The 15111-nt window shown below is 42.4% G+C and overlaps 3 protein-coding genes across 3 annotated transcripts; all 3 read left to right on the forward strand.

Annotated features, from left to right (window-relative positions):
- Positions 1-731: 731 nt before the first annotated feature.
- Positions 732-3134, forward strand: LOC103709673 (nifU-like protein 1, chloroplastic). The gene is made up of 3 exons (XM_008795135.4): positions 732-1169; positions 2525-2661; positions 2738-3134. The coding sequence occupies exons 1-3, from the start codon at positions 770-772 to the stop codon at positions 2924-2926; spliced, it is 726 nt and encodes a 241-aa protein (XP_008793357.1). The 5' UTR covers positions 732-769; the 3' UTR covers positions 2927-3134.
- A 3795-nt stretch (positions 3135-6929) lies between these two features.
- LOC103709715 (pentatricopeptide repeat-containing protein At1g09190-like) lies at positions 6930-8474 on the forward strand. The gene has a single exon (XM_008795200.1). It carries the CDS (start codon positions 6930-6932, stop codon positions 8472-8474), a length of 1545 nt encoding a protein of 514 aa, XP_008793422.1.
- Positions 8475-11342: 2868 nt separating this feature from the next.
- On the forward strand, positions 11343-13045 carry LOC103709676 (putative UDP-rhamnose:rhamnosyltransferase 1). The gene has a single exon (XM_008795137.4). The coding sequence runs from the start codon at positions 11548-11550 to the stop codon at positions 12919-12921; it is 1374 nt and encodes a 457-aa protein (XP_008793359.1). The 5' UTR covers positions 11343-11547; the 3' UTR covers positions 12922-13045.
- The last annotated feature ends 2066 nt before the right edge of the window (positions 13046-15111 follow it).

Raw genomic sequence — 15111 nt, forward strand, 5'->3', positions numbered from 1 at the left:
GAAACCTGCACTTAGAGATGGTGTAGCAGGTTTCTAGCATACTGTGGAGCTAGAAAAGAAAAGGGCAGCAAAGAAGAAGAAGGCATTAAAGAAAAGAGCAATGGTGGTGGTGCAAGGGTCAAAGAGGAGGGGGATGGGGTGGCCATCATTTGATCTATATGAGCCCATCACCTGATCAAAGCAAACGTAGAGCCAGACATTCTTATCGTAGTATCATAACTCCATCCTCGACATTTGGTAAAATGTGCTGACTATAAAACATTATGGTTGAATGAGTGAGATCCTAAAATTGCTTCTTGAGGTTTACCATGTAGTGCTCACAATAATAGTAGATAGTAATTTTTTTTCATCTTTTTTCTTCGATCCATATTTTTTATTTATTGATATATTGTATGTTTTCTCATTTTGTATATCTTTTATTTGACAATATATTTATATACTTTCTTATTCTATAAAATATTCATTGATAAATTATATAAATTATCAGAGAATTTTATAATTATTCCATCGTTTAATTAATATCAAATAATAACTACACTAAAAAACATTTAATTATTTTAAATTCTTTGTATTTTTATTTTCCTCTTCATTTTTGGGGTATTTTACCAGTATACCAGTAAAGGAAAAGTAATCACACACGCACGCGCGCAAAAAAAAAAAAATCCTAGCACTTGACAAAGAGCGAGCTTTCACACGTGACACGGTGCCATGGCTTGTCTTTTTTTTTTTTTAGTTTTCCCCTCCTGGATTTCTGGGGAAGAGCAAAACCATGAAGTCTTTGGCCGCCGCCGGTTTGCCCGGAGGAGCGAACGCCTCCCCTTTCCGTCCCCAAATCCCCAAATCGCCTCCATGTCTCATTTCTCCACCTCCTCCTCATCCCCTCTTCCGAACCCACGACTTTGGTGGAGAGCGCCGCGGGGCTATTTCCCGGAGACGGCTCTCCGCCTCTTCCTCCGATGGGCCCATCGCTGCCTCCTCCTCCAATCCTCCGGTGGCGTCCACCGCCGCTGGGCCTTCGTCTCCGGGGCTCTACTCGGCCAAGGTGTTCGAGCTGTCGGCGGAGAACGTGAACTTGGTCCTGGAGGACGTCCGCCCCTACCTCATCGCCGATGGAGGGAACGTGGACGTGGTCTCCGTCGAAGATGGAGTCATCTCTCTCGAGCTCCAAGGTCTTGGATTTCACGTCTTTCCTCTCCTTTAAATCTGAATTCTGCCTCTTAATTTGATCGGTTATTCTGGTAATTAGGGTTTTTTTACAAGTGATTTCTCCTAATTTTCTTTGGATTCACCAATAAAGTTTGATCTTTTAAGAAAGATCAACCAATAAAGTTAGAGTCAGAGCTTCCGGGGCGTTTATTTTTGGCGGTTTAGGTATGGGTAGGTGTTGTAATTCTGAGGGAAATGGATTTTCATCATCTTGCAAGATCTTTTGGTTCAATTGGATGGGTATGAGTTTCTGATTTGATCAAATTAATTGATTACCAAGTTTAAAACTTTATGTATGAAAAACCAATGCAGAGATGGGAAGAGACTGTCACACGCTCACACTCTTGGACATAGAGTTCGCTACACCAATTATTACTTATACCACTTCAACTGAAAAGCTCAACAATTATTACTTATACCAATTATTACTCTGGAGGAGAGTCAGCTACTCTTTCGATCGTATGTGCAACTTCATAGGTTGACATATAACATCTAGCACAAAATTCCTCAAAAGGTGACTCTATAGTCTATAGGGCTTATGCCCTTAAATGTTCCTCCTAGCTCCACAAAAATCTTATTTCTGATGTTAATGGAAAAAATCATCGCCATTATTAGTTTCTACTTCCATACTTTCATAAGTTTATTAGGAAAGCATTTGAATGCACTTAAAAAATGTTAAAGATTAGAGATGATATTTGAATAATCTTGTTTCTAATTGCATTTAACTGTTAATCATGAAACTATCAAACTATGCAAAACTAGTGCCACGTTTCTACGAAATGAAATGAGAGTAGGTCCAGCGGCCTTGTTATGCATTTATCAGACTTCTTGCTCTTGGATAGGCCTTTTGATTTGGGAATTTGATAAGGTCTTCACATGATTTGATTCATATGCCAGTTAGCTCTTATATAGGGAAAGCAGAAACTAAATTACACCTTACATGTTTAGAGGATTTACTCTATGCAAAATGCATCTGTATTTTATCATTCATGTTAGGTTATATGGTTATTGTGTGTCCAGATTTTTTCATGCAAGTAATTTCTTTTAGGGAAAAAAAAAATTCTATGAAGCATATCAAGTTATCACAAAGTATTTGGCTATACGAGATTGGCATTTTTAAGCAACCTATGATATCAGTAATTTGTATATAGATAGTGGAAAAGTTCTTTTAAGTTTGGTTGAGCCGACAATTTCTATGGGATGCTTGTAGACTCGTTTGTCTTGTAGACTATATTAATATTGGTTCTGCTTTTATTTCAACAATCAAATTCTCTTCATTTTTTAAAATAAGTTTTTTTCCCTTTGTTTGGTGATGCAGGAGCCTGTGGAAGCTGTCCTAGCTCAACAACAACCATGAAGATGGGGATTGAGCGGGTGTTGAAGGAGAAATTTGGGGGAGCAATTAAAGATATACGACAAGTTTCTGATGACTTGCAAAATGAAACTACAGTTGAGGTAGGCATTCAAACTAATATACTACTACTAATAGTTCCTTGTGTCAATGCTGATTGCAAACACTGTATAATTGCAGGCTGTAAATAACCATTTGGAGATACTAAGACCAGCTATAAAAAACTATGGTGGGAGTGTGGAAGTGATTTCTGTGGAAGGTGGAGATTGCAATGTCAGGTATGTAGGCCCTGATTCCATTGGAACTGGGATCAAAGCAGCTATCAAGGAAAAATTTCCAGACATTGTTAATGTAGTATTTAGCGGCTAGTTCTCAATCACTGGAAGCTTCTAAAGCTTGGAAAATTTTTAGAAAACCACAGCAGTGGTTTATAAGGTTGCTTCTTGTTGCTTTGAATTGATAAAGTCAAATGTAACAAAATCATATAGATATGCATGTATGGTCTTCTTGCAAACTGGCACATGTAATTTACATATGATAAAATTAATGATATTTAAAATAAGGTGCTACTTGATTAGATTATTTACTATAAATATTTTATGTTTTGATCAAAATGAATGTGCAAACAATAAAAGAAAACAGCAAACTGAACATGAAACAAATATATAAATAATACCTCCCCCCTTCTCTCCCACCGCACTTTCGAGCAGGGGGTTGGAGGTGTGAGTCTTGAGTAGTGTTATCTCGCAAGATTTCGACCAGAGTAATTGCCTTCCAGGATCTCCTGGGTGCAAATCCTGTATTTATGTCTCAGACTGGCCCAGGTCTCTTATGGATAGGGCTTCCCTTCTAATATCCAAAAAAAAAACATCTAAAATGATTAGACAGCCTCGAAAAAAGTCTAAAGCATGTCTTTTGTTAATTTTTATGGTTTGATCCCACTGGACTTCATGGGTGCACTTTTTCCAACATCAAACTGACTAGTTTTGGTGAAGAAATTGGTTTTGATTGCAATCTTCTGCCGTCATGACAGATTGCCTTAACGGCTAACACTCTCCAAATTTTGTGGATGCAATTCTTGGAACTAACACAATACACCAGGGGTATTGGATCATACATCAATTTCTATCTGTTTTTCAAAGCAACCTATAGCAATCACAATAGGTTGCAATCCAAAATATTTTCAACTTTGAAAAGCTTGATAGAAGGATACCTGCTTTACATTGTTTTATTGGTCCATTAGAATCTAGATGTGTTTAACACATTCCTCTACAGCCTCAGACCAACTCCCCCTTGCTTTTTAACCAAGGGATGGTCGGTCCAAGTAAATACAGCTCTTCATTTCAAGAATTCTGGCTGCTGACCAAATAGACCTGTATAAATTCAACTAAACTGGGGCTTGGAGAGAGTTAATAATTTCTCCTTTTCCATGTAATCAGAGACATTATGCATAAATTATGGACTGAAACTGGAACTGTAGGTAATTTTTATTTCATGCATGGATAGAGGTGGAAAGTCTGCAAAGTCAAAAATGTGAGCTGTGGATTAAATTAAAAGAACAAGATGAAATTATTAATTTTGCATTACCCTATTTGTACCCATATAGTAAATCTAAATCAAAGCTTCTCTCTCTCACACTCTCACACACACGCGCATGCGCACACACACATGCAGAGACACCCGCATGCGTGCCTGCATGCACACGTCTGCATGCACATACTCTGCATTAATCTTCACTTTGGGCGGCAAAGATCTTTTGCGATAATCTGGAATGCATTGCTTACATTTTCTCAAGTGGATTGGGGTGGGGGAGACCCCCTCCCTGTCCCGAGTCCTGACAAGCGCACAGGTGTACACAATTTATATGAGAAGGCTTTCATACCTTCTCTTTTTGATTTTAAATGGTTAGTGCAATAGTATATGCTTAATGAAATCAGGGTGGCTCAAGCCTCCTTTTCCTTCAAAAATAAATTTAAAAATAAAAAAAATTTGATGATAAAGAAGAGGAGACAGTTGTAGGTTACAGATCCCAACAGGAAAATAAACACGACATGCAGCAACCAGCTCATAACAGACAAGTTTGCAAGCTCATCACAAGGCTCTTACATCTACGGAGAAGTTTGGTATGAGATAAGACTTCGCTTCGTAATCAAATTCCAAGACCGAAAAAGGGAAAGCATGATCTAAACTGACCTCCTAAAGATTCAGGGATGCAACCTCTTTTTGTGAGGAAAAACAGATCCCAGAGAATACCTTCAAGCTTTAGTCCATCTCCGAATCGATATGGTTAACTCATTACGACAATTAGAGTACTTGATACTGTTGTTCAAATAGGGCATTTCTTTAGCAATCAAAATGCAGCTTTAAATTTGACAAATGCTGAACTTATAGGGCTAACTATGTAGCATAAAATTGAATAGCCGTGCAGCTCCAAACTCTGAGAACAACAAATGATAATTAGCACTTCATTCGCACAATAATGGCTTGTCTATTGAGTCGATGCCATCTTCTCTCTGAGGATTTGGATGTCAGCACTGGGGAAATTCCAGAGGTCAAACAACCTATAAATTCATAGATTTGGAAACATCAGTCAATGCCAGCATGACCTGCAGCAGTCTTCCATTAAGAATTTGAGAAAAAGCAAACAGGAGTTGGGCATGCTTTCTATGAAATACCACAAGTGTTATGATCAGTTTTCTACGTTTCAGCACTTAATTCAATGAATTCCACAAGTGTTATGATCAGCAAAGAGCAGCGAATTTCATAGACTATGCTCAACTTTTTTGGCTTTTCAGAAAATGCTGAGAAGAGAAAAAAACACATCAGAAAATTGCAGCTCTTTCCAGGCTCCCCGCTGGAGCCTCTGGTTTGGAAGGGAAATTTCTTCCAGAAAGAGTTGCAGCAGGCCAACAGTTGCGGTAAGAGGCTCCAAGCAAACGAGGAACCTAGTCAAATAGATGAGTGGATTAATAGAATAGAATTAATGCGAGAACAGTGGAGAAGAATTTCTTACCGAGATGTTGGCATGGAGAAAGCCAATATCAATTGCTCCCTTTTAGTATATTGGAAGCTTCACTCTTGAATGGAATTCATCAATAAGAGGACCTAAGATGAGACCTGATCCATATATGGCAGTAGAAAAGAAAGAAATTATGGCCATGTGCACCATCTCAAAGAGGAGCAAACTGAGACAAGTTGCATGGAGCAGCAGTTCGAGACAACCACACGATGCATGAGGCTCGTAGAAACCATCATGCATGATTGGCGTGGTGCACATCGTGCAGGATATTATTTCTCTAAAGAAAAAAAAAGAAGGCAAGATGCCTTTAAGGAGAAATTATATCCTGCACCTTCTATACTACATAAGAGATGCACCATAGAAACATACCAAGATGACGAGTGAGACTCACATGGCGAATGTGGTATATGTATAATTTCTCGCCGGCCAACAACAACCACTGATTTTATGGACTCCACCCAGCTCCCATGCTGCAAACAGTCAAATCTGAACCCTGTCTATTTCATCAGAATAGTCATCTTCCTCGCAAGCAAGTCAAGGTCAATCAAAGAAACCAAGAAAGACGCTACTCAACACCATTTGACAGCTGTGGCATCTCTCTCATCTGACGCATCTCTATCAGCTGGGATTCCTGATGCATCGGAAGCAAGAAATGAAGGCTTGCTTGAAAGCCGGACAGATTTTCCATGTTGACGCGCACCCTTCTCCTCACTCTCCAGGTGAGATAGCTGAGACGCCCTTAATCGGCCGCCAAAGATGTCGCTAGATCGGGGATCGGTTGAAGCTGCACTCTTGTTTTGCTTCGGTCTATTAAGCACGCATCTCAATGCATCATTATAGAAACCAACGGCCCTAATAATTGGCTGCATGCAGAGACAATAATTTTTTCTTTTGGGTAAAACAACTACTCATATTCATATAACTCTAATGTGAGTACATTCTGATAAATTACAGGAAAGTAAGGAATACAAAGAAAGAGAAATATCTTATGCAGACCGACAAAAGAGGTGAGCCAGTGTGCTGGTCTGTTCCTCTTTTCAAATGCCCTTCTTGCTCACCTGCCTCCGACTGCGGAGGGTCTTTGGGAGAGAGAAGGACTTGAAATAGTGGAGGGAAATGACTGAGTGAGTGGGTTAACGAGGAGGGGGAGGCCAAGGCTGCATGGGATTGCATTATTCTCCTCCGCTCAAAAAAAGCTCAGGCATCTCAAGGCATTGCGAAAGTCTACCTGAGGTGGGGTGGCCCAAGTTCTTCGGCAGATCTAACCAGTCGCAGGCTCTTCTTTCTCATCACTCCTTTATTTACATGGCAGAAGCCTTGAGTTGCCAGTTTCTCTGTAATGGCTTTTAAGCTATGATCGTAAAAAGATACAAGCCCCTCTCCCAAGCCAGCATATATCACTCCCTAATCCACACCACACCCCTTCTTCAAAATCTCAGCATACCCACAGAAGACCACTTCCCAGCCCCTCCAGAAGTAGCAGCAGCACCACCACCACCACCTCTAACTCTCAGCCACCCCGTCCTGTCCAAACTAGAGGCCTGCCCAAACCTGCACCAGTTCAGCCAAATCCATGCCCATGCCATCACCTCCGGCCTGTTCCACAATGTCTTCGCTGCAAGCCGCCTGCTTAGATTCTGCACTGCCTCCCTGAGCCCCCCAGACCTCCACCTCACTAATCTCCTCTTCTCCCAAATCCAGCACCCGGATGTCTTTTGCTATAACCTCGTCATAAAGGCCCTCTCTTTTACTTCCTATCCTCTCAACTCGCTCTCCTTATATCGTCAGCTGCTGCTCCAAGGCCTTTGCCCCAATGAGTATACCTTCTGCTTTCTGCTCGACTCTTGCTCCCATGGGATGGCTTTGTGGGAGGGCAGGCAGCTGCATGTCCACCTTAACAAGCATGGGCTAGCCGCCGCCACCTTCTCTGCCACTTCGCTCGTCCACATGTATGGAGACTGTGGAGCCCTTCCGGATGCACTTCGAGCATTCGAACAAATGCAGCTGAGAAGCAATGCGTCGTGGGGAGCGATGGTTGATGCATGCATCGAACATGGGAAGGTGTTTGATGGTTTGAAGTTGTTCCGGGAGATGCGGAGCTTGGGTGTTGACCCTAGCAATGCCACGTTGGTTAGCATCCTGAGTGGCTGTGCGGAGCAAGGGGACTTGGTCAGCGGTCGAGCCGTGCATGGCCATATCGCGGCGAGTGGATTGGAGCTCAATGTCACTCTCGGGACGAGCCTTGCTGATATGTACTCCAAGAACGGGGCGATTGAGACAGCCATGGAGGTGTTCTCGGCGATGCCGGTGAGGACTGTGGCTTCATGGAATTGCCTCATCCATGGGATGGCTATCAATGGCCATGCAGCTGGAGCCAAATGCTTGTTTGAAGAGATGCTGCTGGAAGGAGATGTCTGCCCGAATGAAGTGACTTTTCTTGCCATTCTGATTGCGTGCAGCCATGCAGGGCTGATAGAAGATGGCGTCGAGTATTTTTCGCTCATGAGCAAGGCCTACGGCATGGTGCCGAACATAAAGCATTATGGGTGCATGGTTGATCTTTATGGTCGGGCGGGGAGAGTGGAGGACGCCGTAGAATTTATAAGGATAATGCCCATGAAGCCTGATATCGGTATATGGGGGGCATTGCTTGGTGCATGCAGGACTCATGGCCATAAAGAGTTGGGAGAACTATTGGCAGCTCAAATTATGAAGATTGCACCTCATGATTCATGTGGGTATCTACTTCTCTCTGATGCGTATGCATCGGATAGGCGATGGGATGATGTAGTTGGTGTGAGGAAAGTGATGAGAGAGATGGTTATCAGGAAGATGCCGGGATTTAGCTCCATATGCAGCTCACAGAGCAGACTGTATGAGCCAGTGGGTTCTCAATGACCGTTTCTTGAACTTGTAGAGATATAGTTGAGGAATCCATGAACAATAAACCTCAAGTTCTCATTGTTCTTGGCAAAATTTTATGCATCATTTAATAAGTTTCTTACAATGCACTGTTCAGGAAATACATTAAGCTTAAGCCCAAATAAAGCTGAAATTATACATGGGATTGAAACAGAGTCCTGTAATTTAGTAGAACTCTTTATATGGATCACTGTTTTTTTTTTTGAACATTCAGTTTCACTTCATATTTTCTTCCTTGTGCTGTCTGTTGCATAAGAGCCATTATGTCAGCTCAATAGATCATCAGATTAAACTGATAATGATATATCTCAACAATTACATTGAAAAATGGCAGCCATTGGATGGGAGTATTCTTACGCAATAGCTTTCGTGTAAATAAATTTGAACATGGTGTGGCACAACAAGCCACTTTAGACACTCGTATTCTTAACAAAATCATCATCATTTTCTCCTATGGATCAAAGAAATTACAGCATGCTAAAAAATAATAAACAAATTTCACTTATTTTCATGTAATTAAGCTTGAGAATGTGCTAAACAATTATTGCAGAAAGAATGTGTTTTTCTCCATCAATCTTTTCATCAGTGGCATCCCAACTTCCTCTATTTCATGAAAGAGTACGATCTCACGATTCGTGTGGCCTTTTTCTCTTGCTGATCATAAAAATATTTCTGTTCTGAAACCACAATATCCTTGGTGATGACAAGACAACATACATATTACTATGCCACTTCTTCCAAGTCAGGCAGCGACTCATCTAGGCCGGAGTCATATCCAACTTCTGCCATGCGCTGAACCAGCTTTTGTAATGCCTCATAAACTAAATCAGCATTGGGATTCCTTCTGTCACCGGCAATGAAGCTGCATACCTTATTCCTCGCTCCAATCCAACTCTAATTTAACAAAAAGGGGCCCGACCCGACCCAAACCCAAAATTCCAAAACATATAAACCTCTTTTTTCTTCGCTCTAAATATCCTTCTCAGTTTATTGAATGGACTCTCATACAAATTCCTCCATTTCTATCTCAACATCTACATCTCCTCTTATCTATTTTCACTTAATTATATTTAAAAATTCATATTTTATTGTTTGTTTTGGTATATTATTATTTATAATATCTTTAACTATATGAATATATATTTTAAAAACATAATTTGTAAATTTAAAAATGATCCATCACTTGAATGAAATTAAAGATTTTTGAATGAAAAAAATTAAATTGGTTGTTTTGAGCTCTTTTAAAGATTTTAATGATTTTATACATAATTATCAATTATTATATTTCAGCTATAAAATTGCAAACCTGATTCGACTTGATCCTGACACAAACACAAATATTTTGGATTCTATGTTATACTTGACCTCGACCCATCCAAAATAGGATTGGAAACGGGTTGTGCCAGGCCAGGCCACACCTCTACTTGAGCTCGACCCGAATTTTTTTTGGGCCTCAGTAGAGGCTTAGGCCTCCGGCCTCATGAACCAAATTGGGCCAAAACCCAATTGTAAAACTCTGGCCCAAACCTAATTGGGCCAGCCCAAATTACGTTTTTGGGCCAAAAACTGGCCTGGCCTGAACCCCCCAAAAAAATCTTTCAATGACGCCCAAAATAAAGTAGTTATAATTCAATATCCGGTTGTAAAATTAAGGATAATATAAAACAAATGAAATATTCAACCAATGCTTACCAACAAAAAAAAAACATTCAACCAATCAAATATACTCTACAGCCCACTAGCCTAATGAACCCATTGGAGACTTGGAGTATTAACCAGACCCATTTTGGAATGAGCCTAAATGATTGAACCGGGCTAGGCTTGGGCCTGAATTCAGGTTCGGACCCGGGCCGGGCCAATGATCTACCGAGCCCTGCCTGAAAAATAAATGGACTCTATAATTAAATACGAACCCAGCTCGAAATTTTTTGGGCTTAGCCTGTAGCCTAAGTTGAAGTTGGCCCAACCCGACGGGCTTCGGGCCGGTCAGAGCCCATTTCCAACCTTAATCTGAAATGACATGTTGGGTTTAAAATCTTTTCTATGAATCTAACCCAACTTTACCTAATCCGCTAATATATTGAGTTTGGGCCCAAAACCAAGACCCGAATATGAAATCAGGTTGTGTTTGGGTCAAGCATGCCTTCGTCATAACCCAACCTATTTGCAAGTCTAATAGTGGTTGGAGTCAATAATTAAATCAAAAATATAAAATTTTGTGATCCGGTTGATATCATGCTAAGACATTTAATTATCTTTTACAAATTTCCCATAAAACAGTCAATCTAATATTCCTTATCTTTGTCGAACTTATAGAATATGATCGTAAAAAGATTGTGCAATCCATGAAAGGGCCACGAAGTTGACTATTTTTAAGGACACCAAACTTTTTGAAACATTGCACTAATCAGAAAATTATTTTTTTTACATTAGGCTTTTATTGTAATATGGTAGAAACTTTACATGGAAGAGCAACAAGGATCGGCACCTTGATGCAAGTATTCTACCCTTCTCTTTGAGCATTTGAGTTTAGTTTTACAGCTCTTCTTCATTGTGATATCTTGGTGCGAGAGAACATTTTTATCAGCCAATTACTTTGTGAGATCTAGATATCGCTTCCAATGCACCATTGAGTTACCTATAAAATGGACTAAATGCAATTTCCAAAGTATTTTTTTTATCTGCACAGTCTTATAGTAAAAAATAAATTTTAAATATAATTTTTAATTTGGGCCGGTATGATATACCATGCATTTTAGGCTCTGCCGCGATGAGGCTAATGAATTAATTATGTTCTCCCTAAGAGGAGAGAAAATAGAAGGGGGAGAATGGATAAACAAAAAAATAAAAAAAATGATAGGTAGAACGGTCTTCAGATAAAATTCTATTAATTGCACTTTTAAGACTTGAAACCTTTTGCAGCGCACCGGTCGCGTTGTGCTCCCCCAACCCTCTTTTTATTTCTTCTACTTTCTTCTCTTCTCCAGGCCTCGTTGAGCACGAAAGAATCGCCTTCCACAGCATCCACAGCCAATTCCACCACCCAGCCATGGACAACAGCGACGCTCTCCACGTTGTCGTGCTCCCGTTCATAAAATTCAGCCACCTCAACCCCTTCCTCCACCTCTCGAAGCACCTCGCCGGACTCGGCCACCGCGTCTCCTTCCTCTCCATCCCGGCCAACATCCAGACCATCGCCGCCGCCCCCTCCACCTTGTCCCCACTCATCCACCTCGTGCCCCTATGCAACCCGGCAGCCGGCGCCGACAGCGACAATTTGGATACCCTCCGAGACCCCTTCGCCAGCTTCCTTCAAAGCCTGTCTCCTCCTCCGGACTGGATCCTCTTCGACTCCGGCTACTACTGGGTCCCCCGCATCGCTGCAGGCCTCGGCGTGCGGTGCTGCTACGTGAACCTCGTCGGCGCGGCCGCCAACGTCTTCATGTGGCCGTTCTTCGCTCTCGCGGCCGACGGCGAGGCCGCCCGGGTGACGGTCGAGCGGCTCACCGCGCCGCCCGACTGGATCCCGTTCCCGACGTCGATGAAGCTCCACCGCCACGAGGCCGGCCAACTCTCGAGCTTCTTTTTCCACCCGAGCATGTCCGGCTTGACCAACGGCTTCCGCGTCGGGTCGGCGGTCCGAGGGTCCGACCTGGTCGCGGTGGAGAGCTGCACCGAGTTCGAGCCCGAATGGATCGCCGCCCTCCCAGATCTCCTCGGGAAGCCGGTGCTCCCACTCGGCCATTTCGCCGCCTGCGCCGCGGATAATAACTCCGATGCCGGCGGCAGCAACTGCGACCATGTCTTCGAGTGGCTCAACAGGAGGGAAGCCGGTACGGTGGTGTATGCCGCCTTCGGAAGCGAGGCCGCATTGACCAGAGAGCAGGTGCACGAGATAGCCCGTGGGCTGCTGCTCTCGGGGCTGCCATTTCTATGGGCTCTCCGGAGCCCGCAAGGCGAGCCTGACGGGCTATTGCCCGAGGGCTTTGAGGACCAAACCGCGGGCCGCGGGCTCGTATGCAAGGGATGGGTTCCCCAGATCAAGATACTGGGGCACCCATCCATCGGAGGGTTCCTGACCCACTGTGGCTGGAATTCGCTGCTCGAGGCTTTCCAGTTTGGGATCCCCTTCGTGCAACTCCCCTGGTTCCATGATCAATGGTTTTACTCCAGACTTCTGGCGGAGAAGAAGGTCGGGATGGAGGTTCCGAGGGACGAGGAGGATGGCTCCTTCAACGGGGCGGACATTGCAAAGGTCTTGAGGCTGGTCATGGTGGACCAAGAAGGGGAGGAGATCAGGGCTTCAGCTAGGGGGCTTCGTGCTGTGCTGGGGAACAAAGAGGTGCATCATCGGCATGTGAGGAATTTTGTCGAGTACCTCAAAGACAATAGACGCGGGGCAAAGCCGCCAACCGAAGCCTGATGAACAGTGTCGTGAAGAGATTTGTGAAAGAAGCGTTCTTGGTGCTTAAAATTCTTATTATTCAGAATAAAGTATTGTCTTAGTCCTTAAATTTCTTATTATTCAGAAATAAGTATTGTCTTTCTTTCGTACTGGTTAAACTAGCGATTATGAGGTCCGAGACCGCATTCCGCTGTTATCATGCGTAGTTGTGGGTACCTTGACGTCGTGGTCCGGAGTTGAGACGTGGGAATATGAATCAATGGTGGCGGTAATCTTTTTCTTAAAAAATTACTATGCCATAGGAAATAATTTGTATTAATTATCTTTGTTAAATTGATATATAAAAGTATACTCTTGAAAGTAAAATTTTAAAAGTAACTACAAGAATTTATATATAATTTATTTTGTTTGTTTGTATGTTATCCTTTCCAACGTGCTAAGCCCGTAAAGTCTTTAGCGGTTAAATTAAATGATTTGTGATCGAATCCTGCATTCATTGAAATTTGAAGGGTTGGAGATATTTTGGAAGGATCTTAATTTCTCCGGCTGCCCCAAAGAATGACGGCATAGTGGTGCGGATGACCATCCCTTTTATAGGGCCTAGGATTGTGCTAGTTTTCTAGGAGCCCCTACCCTCTAGCTTTCTTAAGGCGAACTTTGACGATTGTGTTGGCGAGGAAGGGTGCACTAGAGGCGTGGAATTCGTCATCAAAGGCCACGATGTCAAACTGCCAACGGCCGGAGATTGGCGGATCTTTGATACGTCTATAGTCGATGTTGAGCTCAAAGCTGCATGAGAGGGCATCATCTATGTAAGACGGATGCTGAAGGTGGACTGCATCCTTTTCGAGAGAGACTCGGTCACTGTGATCGAGTAGATCTGGAGTCGGGGACTCGGCGTTGGCTCTAGACCGTTGCTCCACAATATTCATAAGCTATTAAAGGAGTGTGGGCTCTCTCGAGCTATACATGTTTAAAGGAAGGCGAATTGCACAACTGACTGGATGGCCTCATTTGCGACTCACCATTCTAGAGAAATTCATCTGGATAGACCACGTGTCGGTGCCTCATTCTCTGCATTATTTTTTCTTTTCTGATTTTGTTACCTGTACTCATACCCGTCGTGTGTAAGCTGCCGTTGTACTAAAAAAAAAAAAAGGACAACATCCTTTTATAAAGTCTGTTATCTATAATTTTTTTAATCAAAAACATATATATATATATATATACAAAACTAGCTTGAGAAGGATTTTAAGCTCCACTCCCCCATCTCTTGCTATTGCTGCATTTTTTTTTTTAACATAAAGGACAATGAAAATGCCCCAATCCTGTAAAATCTAACCTCGACTCTCCCTCAGTGTTTAAATCCCCTTTCGATTCCGAATCCGGATGTAAACCAAATGCACCCTAAGTTGCTTGAAGAGCTTAATAGTGTGTACGGCATCTTAATGGGTTTTGAGATCTTTTAGTCTGATACGATCTTAATACCATGGAAGGAGTGAGATTTAAAGTCCAGAGAGATGAGAATCCTTGGCAACATAACTAATCACTGGCTTTTAGGGACAGCAAATTCTTTTTTCCAAGATGGCCTATCTTGTTCCTAAAAGTGGGAGATTAATCGTGTCCTAATAAAACGCGACTCTTTGAAAACTCTAGCTTTCATAATAATTTCATTTCAGATTCCTAATGGGAGATGTTATCGGACCAATAAGATCCCCTGGCGTTCAAACAAGTCATTAACAAGTATCGTGGAGATTTTGCCCGGCCGAAGTATAATTTGGTCCTGGGTTGTCGGTGTCCAAATAGTCCCAGTTTCTTTAGCCACTGAAGTCTAAAATAGGGTTGGGCCCAAACTGAAGGCCGGAACCACTTTGAAGTCCTTCAAAGCTACAGATCATTATTTTACCAGCGAAAAAAAAAGCTACACATCATTAATGGTTTCCCAATCCTCTGAAGGAAGCAATCATGTGCGAGAGAAAAATGATGATTCAGGTAGAGCAGGAATGTCTACAAGCTGGCCCAATAAAGTGGTCTCTCCCCCTCCCCAATGCCCCTCGGAAATAACTCAGGTGATGAGGATTGGTGTAATCTAGGTTGCTCGAAGCTACTTGATAGTAGTACCAAATGCATTGCCTATACTTGGATGTTTTACACAGACTACTACCAAATTCTAGTGCCTCATCGAGATCCATGAGGCTAGAACCGGAT

Source organism: Phoenix dactylifera, chromosome 13 (assembly GCF_009389715.1).
Source record: "Phoenix dactylifera cultivar Barhee BC4 chromosome 13, palm_55x_up_171113_PBpolish2nd_filt_p, whole genome shotgun sequence".
In the NCBI taxonomy this organism is placed as follows: domain Eukaryota; kingdom Viridiplantae; phylum Streptophyta; class Magnoliopsida; order Arecales; family Arecaceae; genus Phoenix; species Phoenix dactylifera.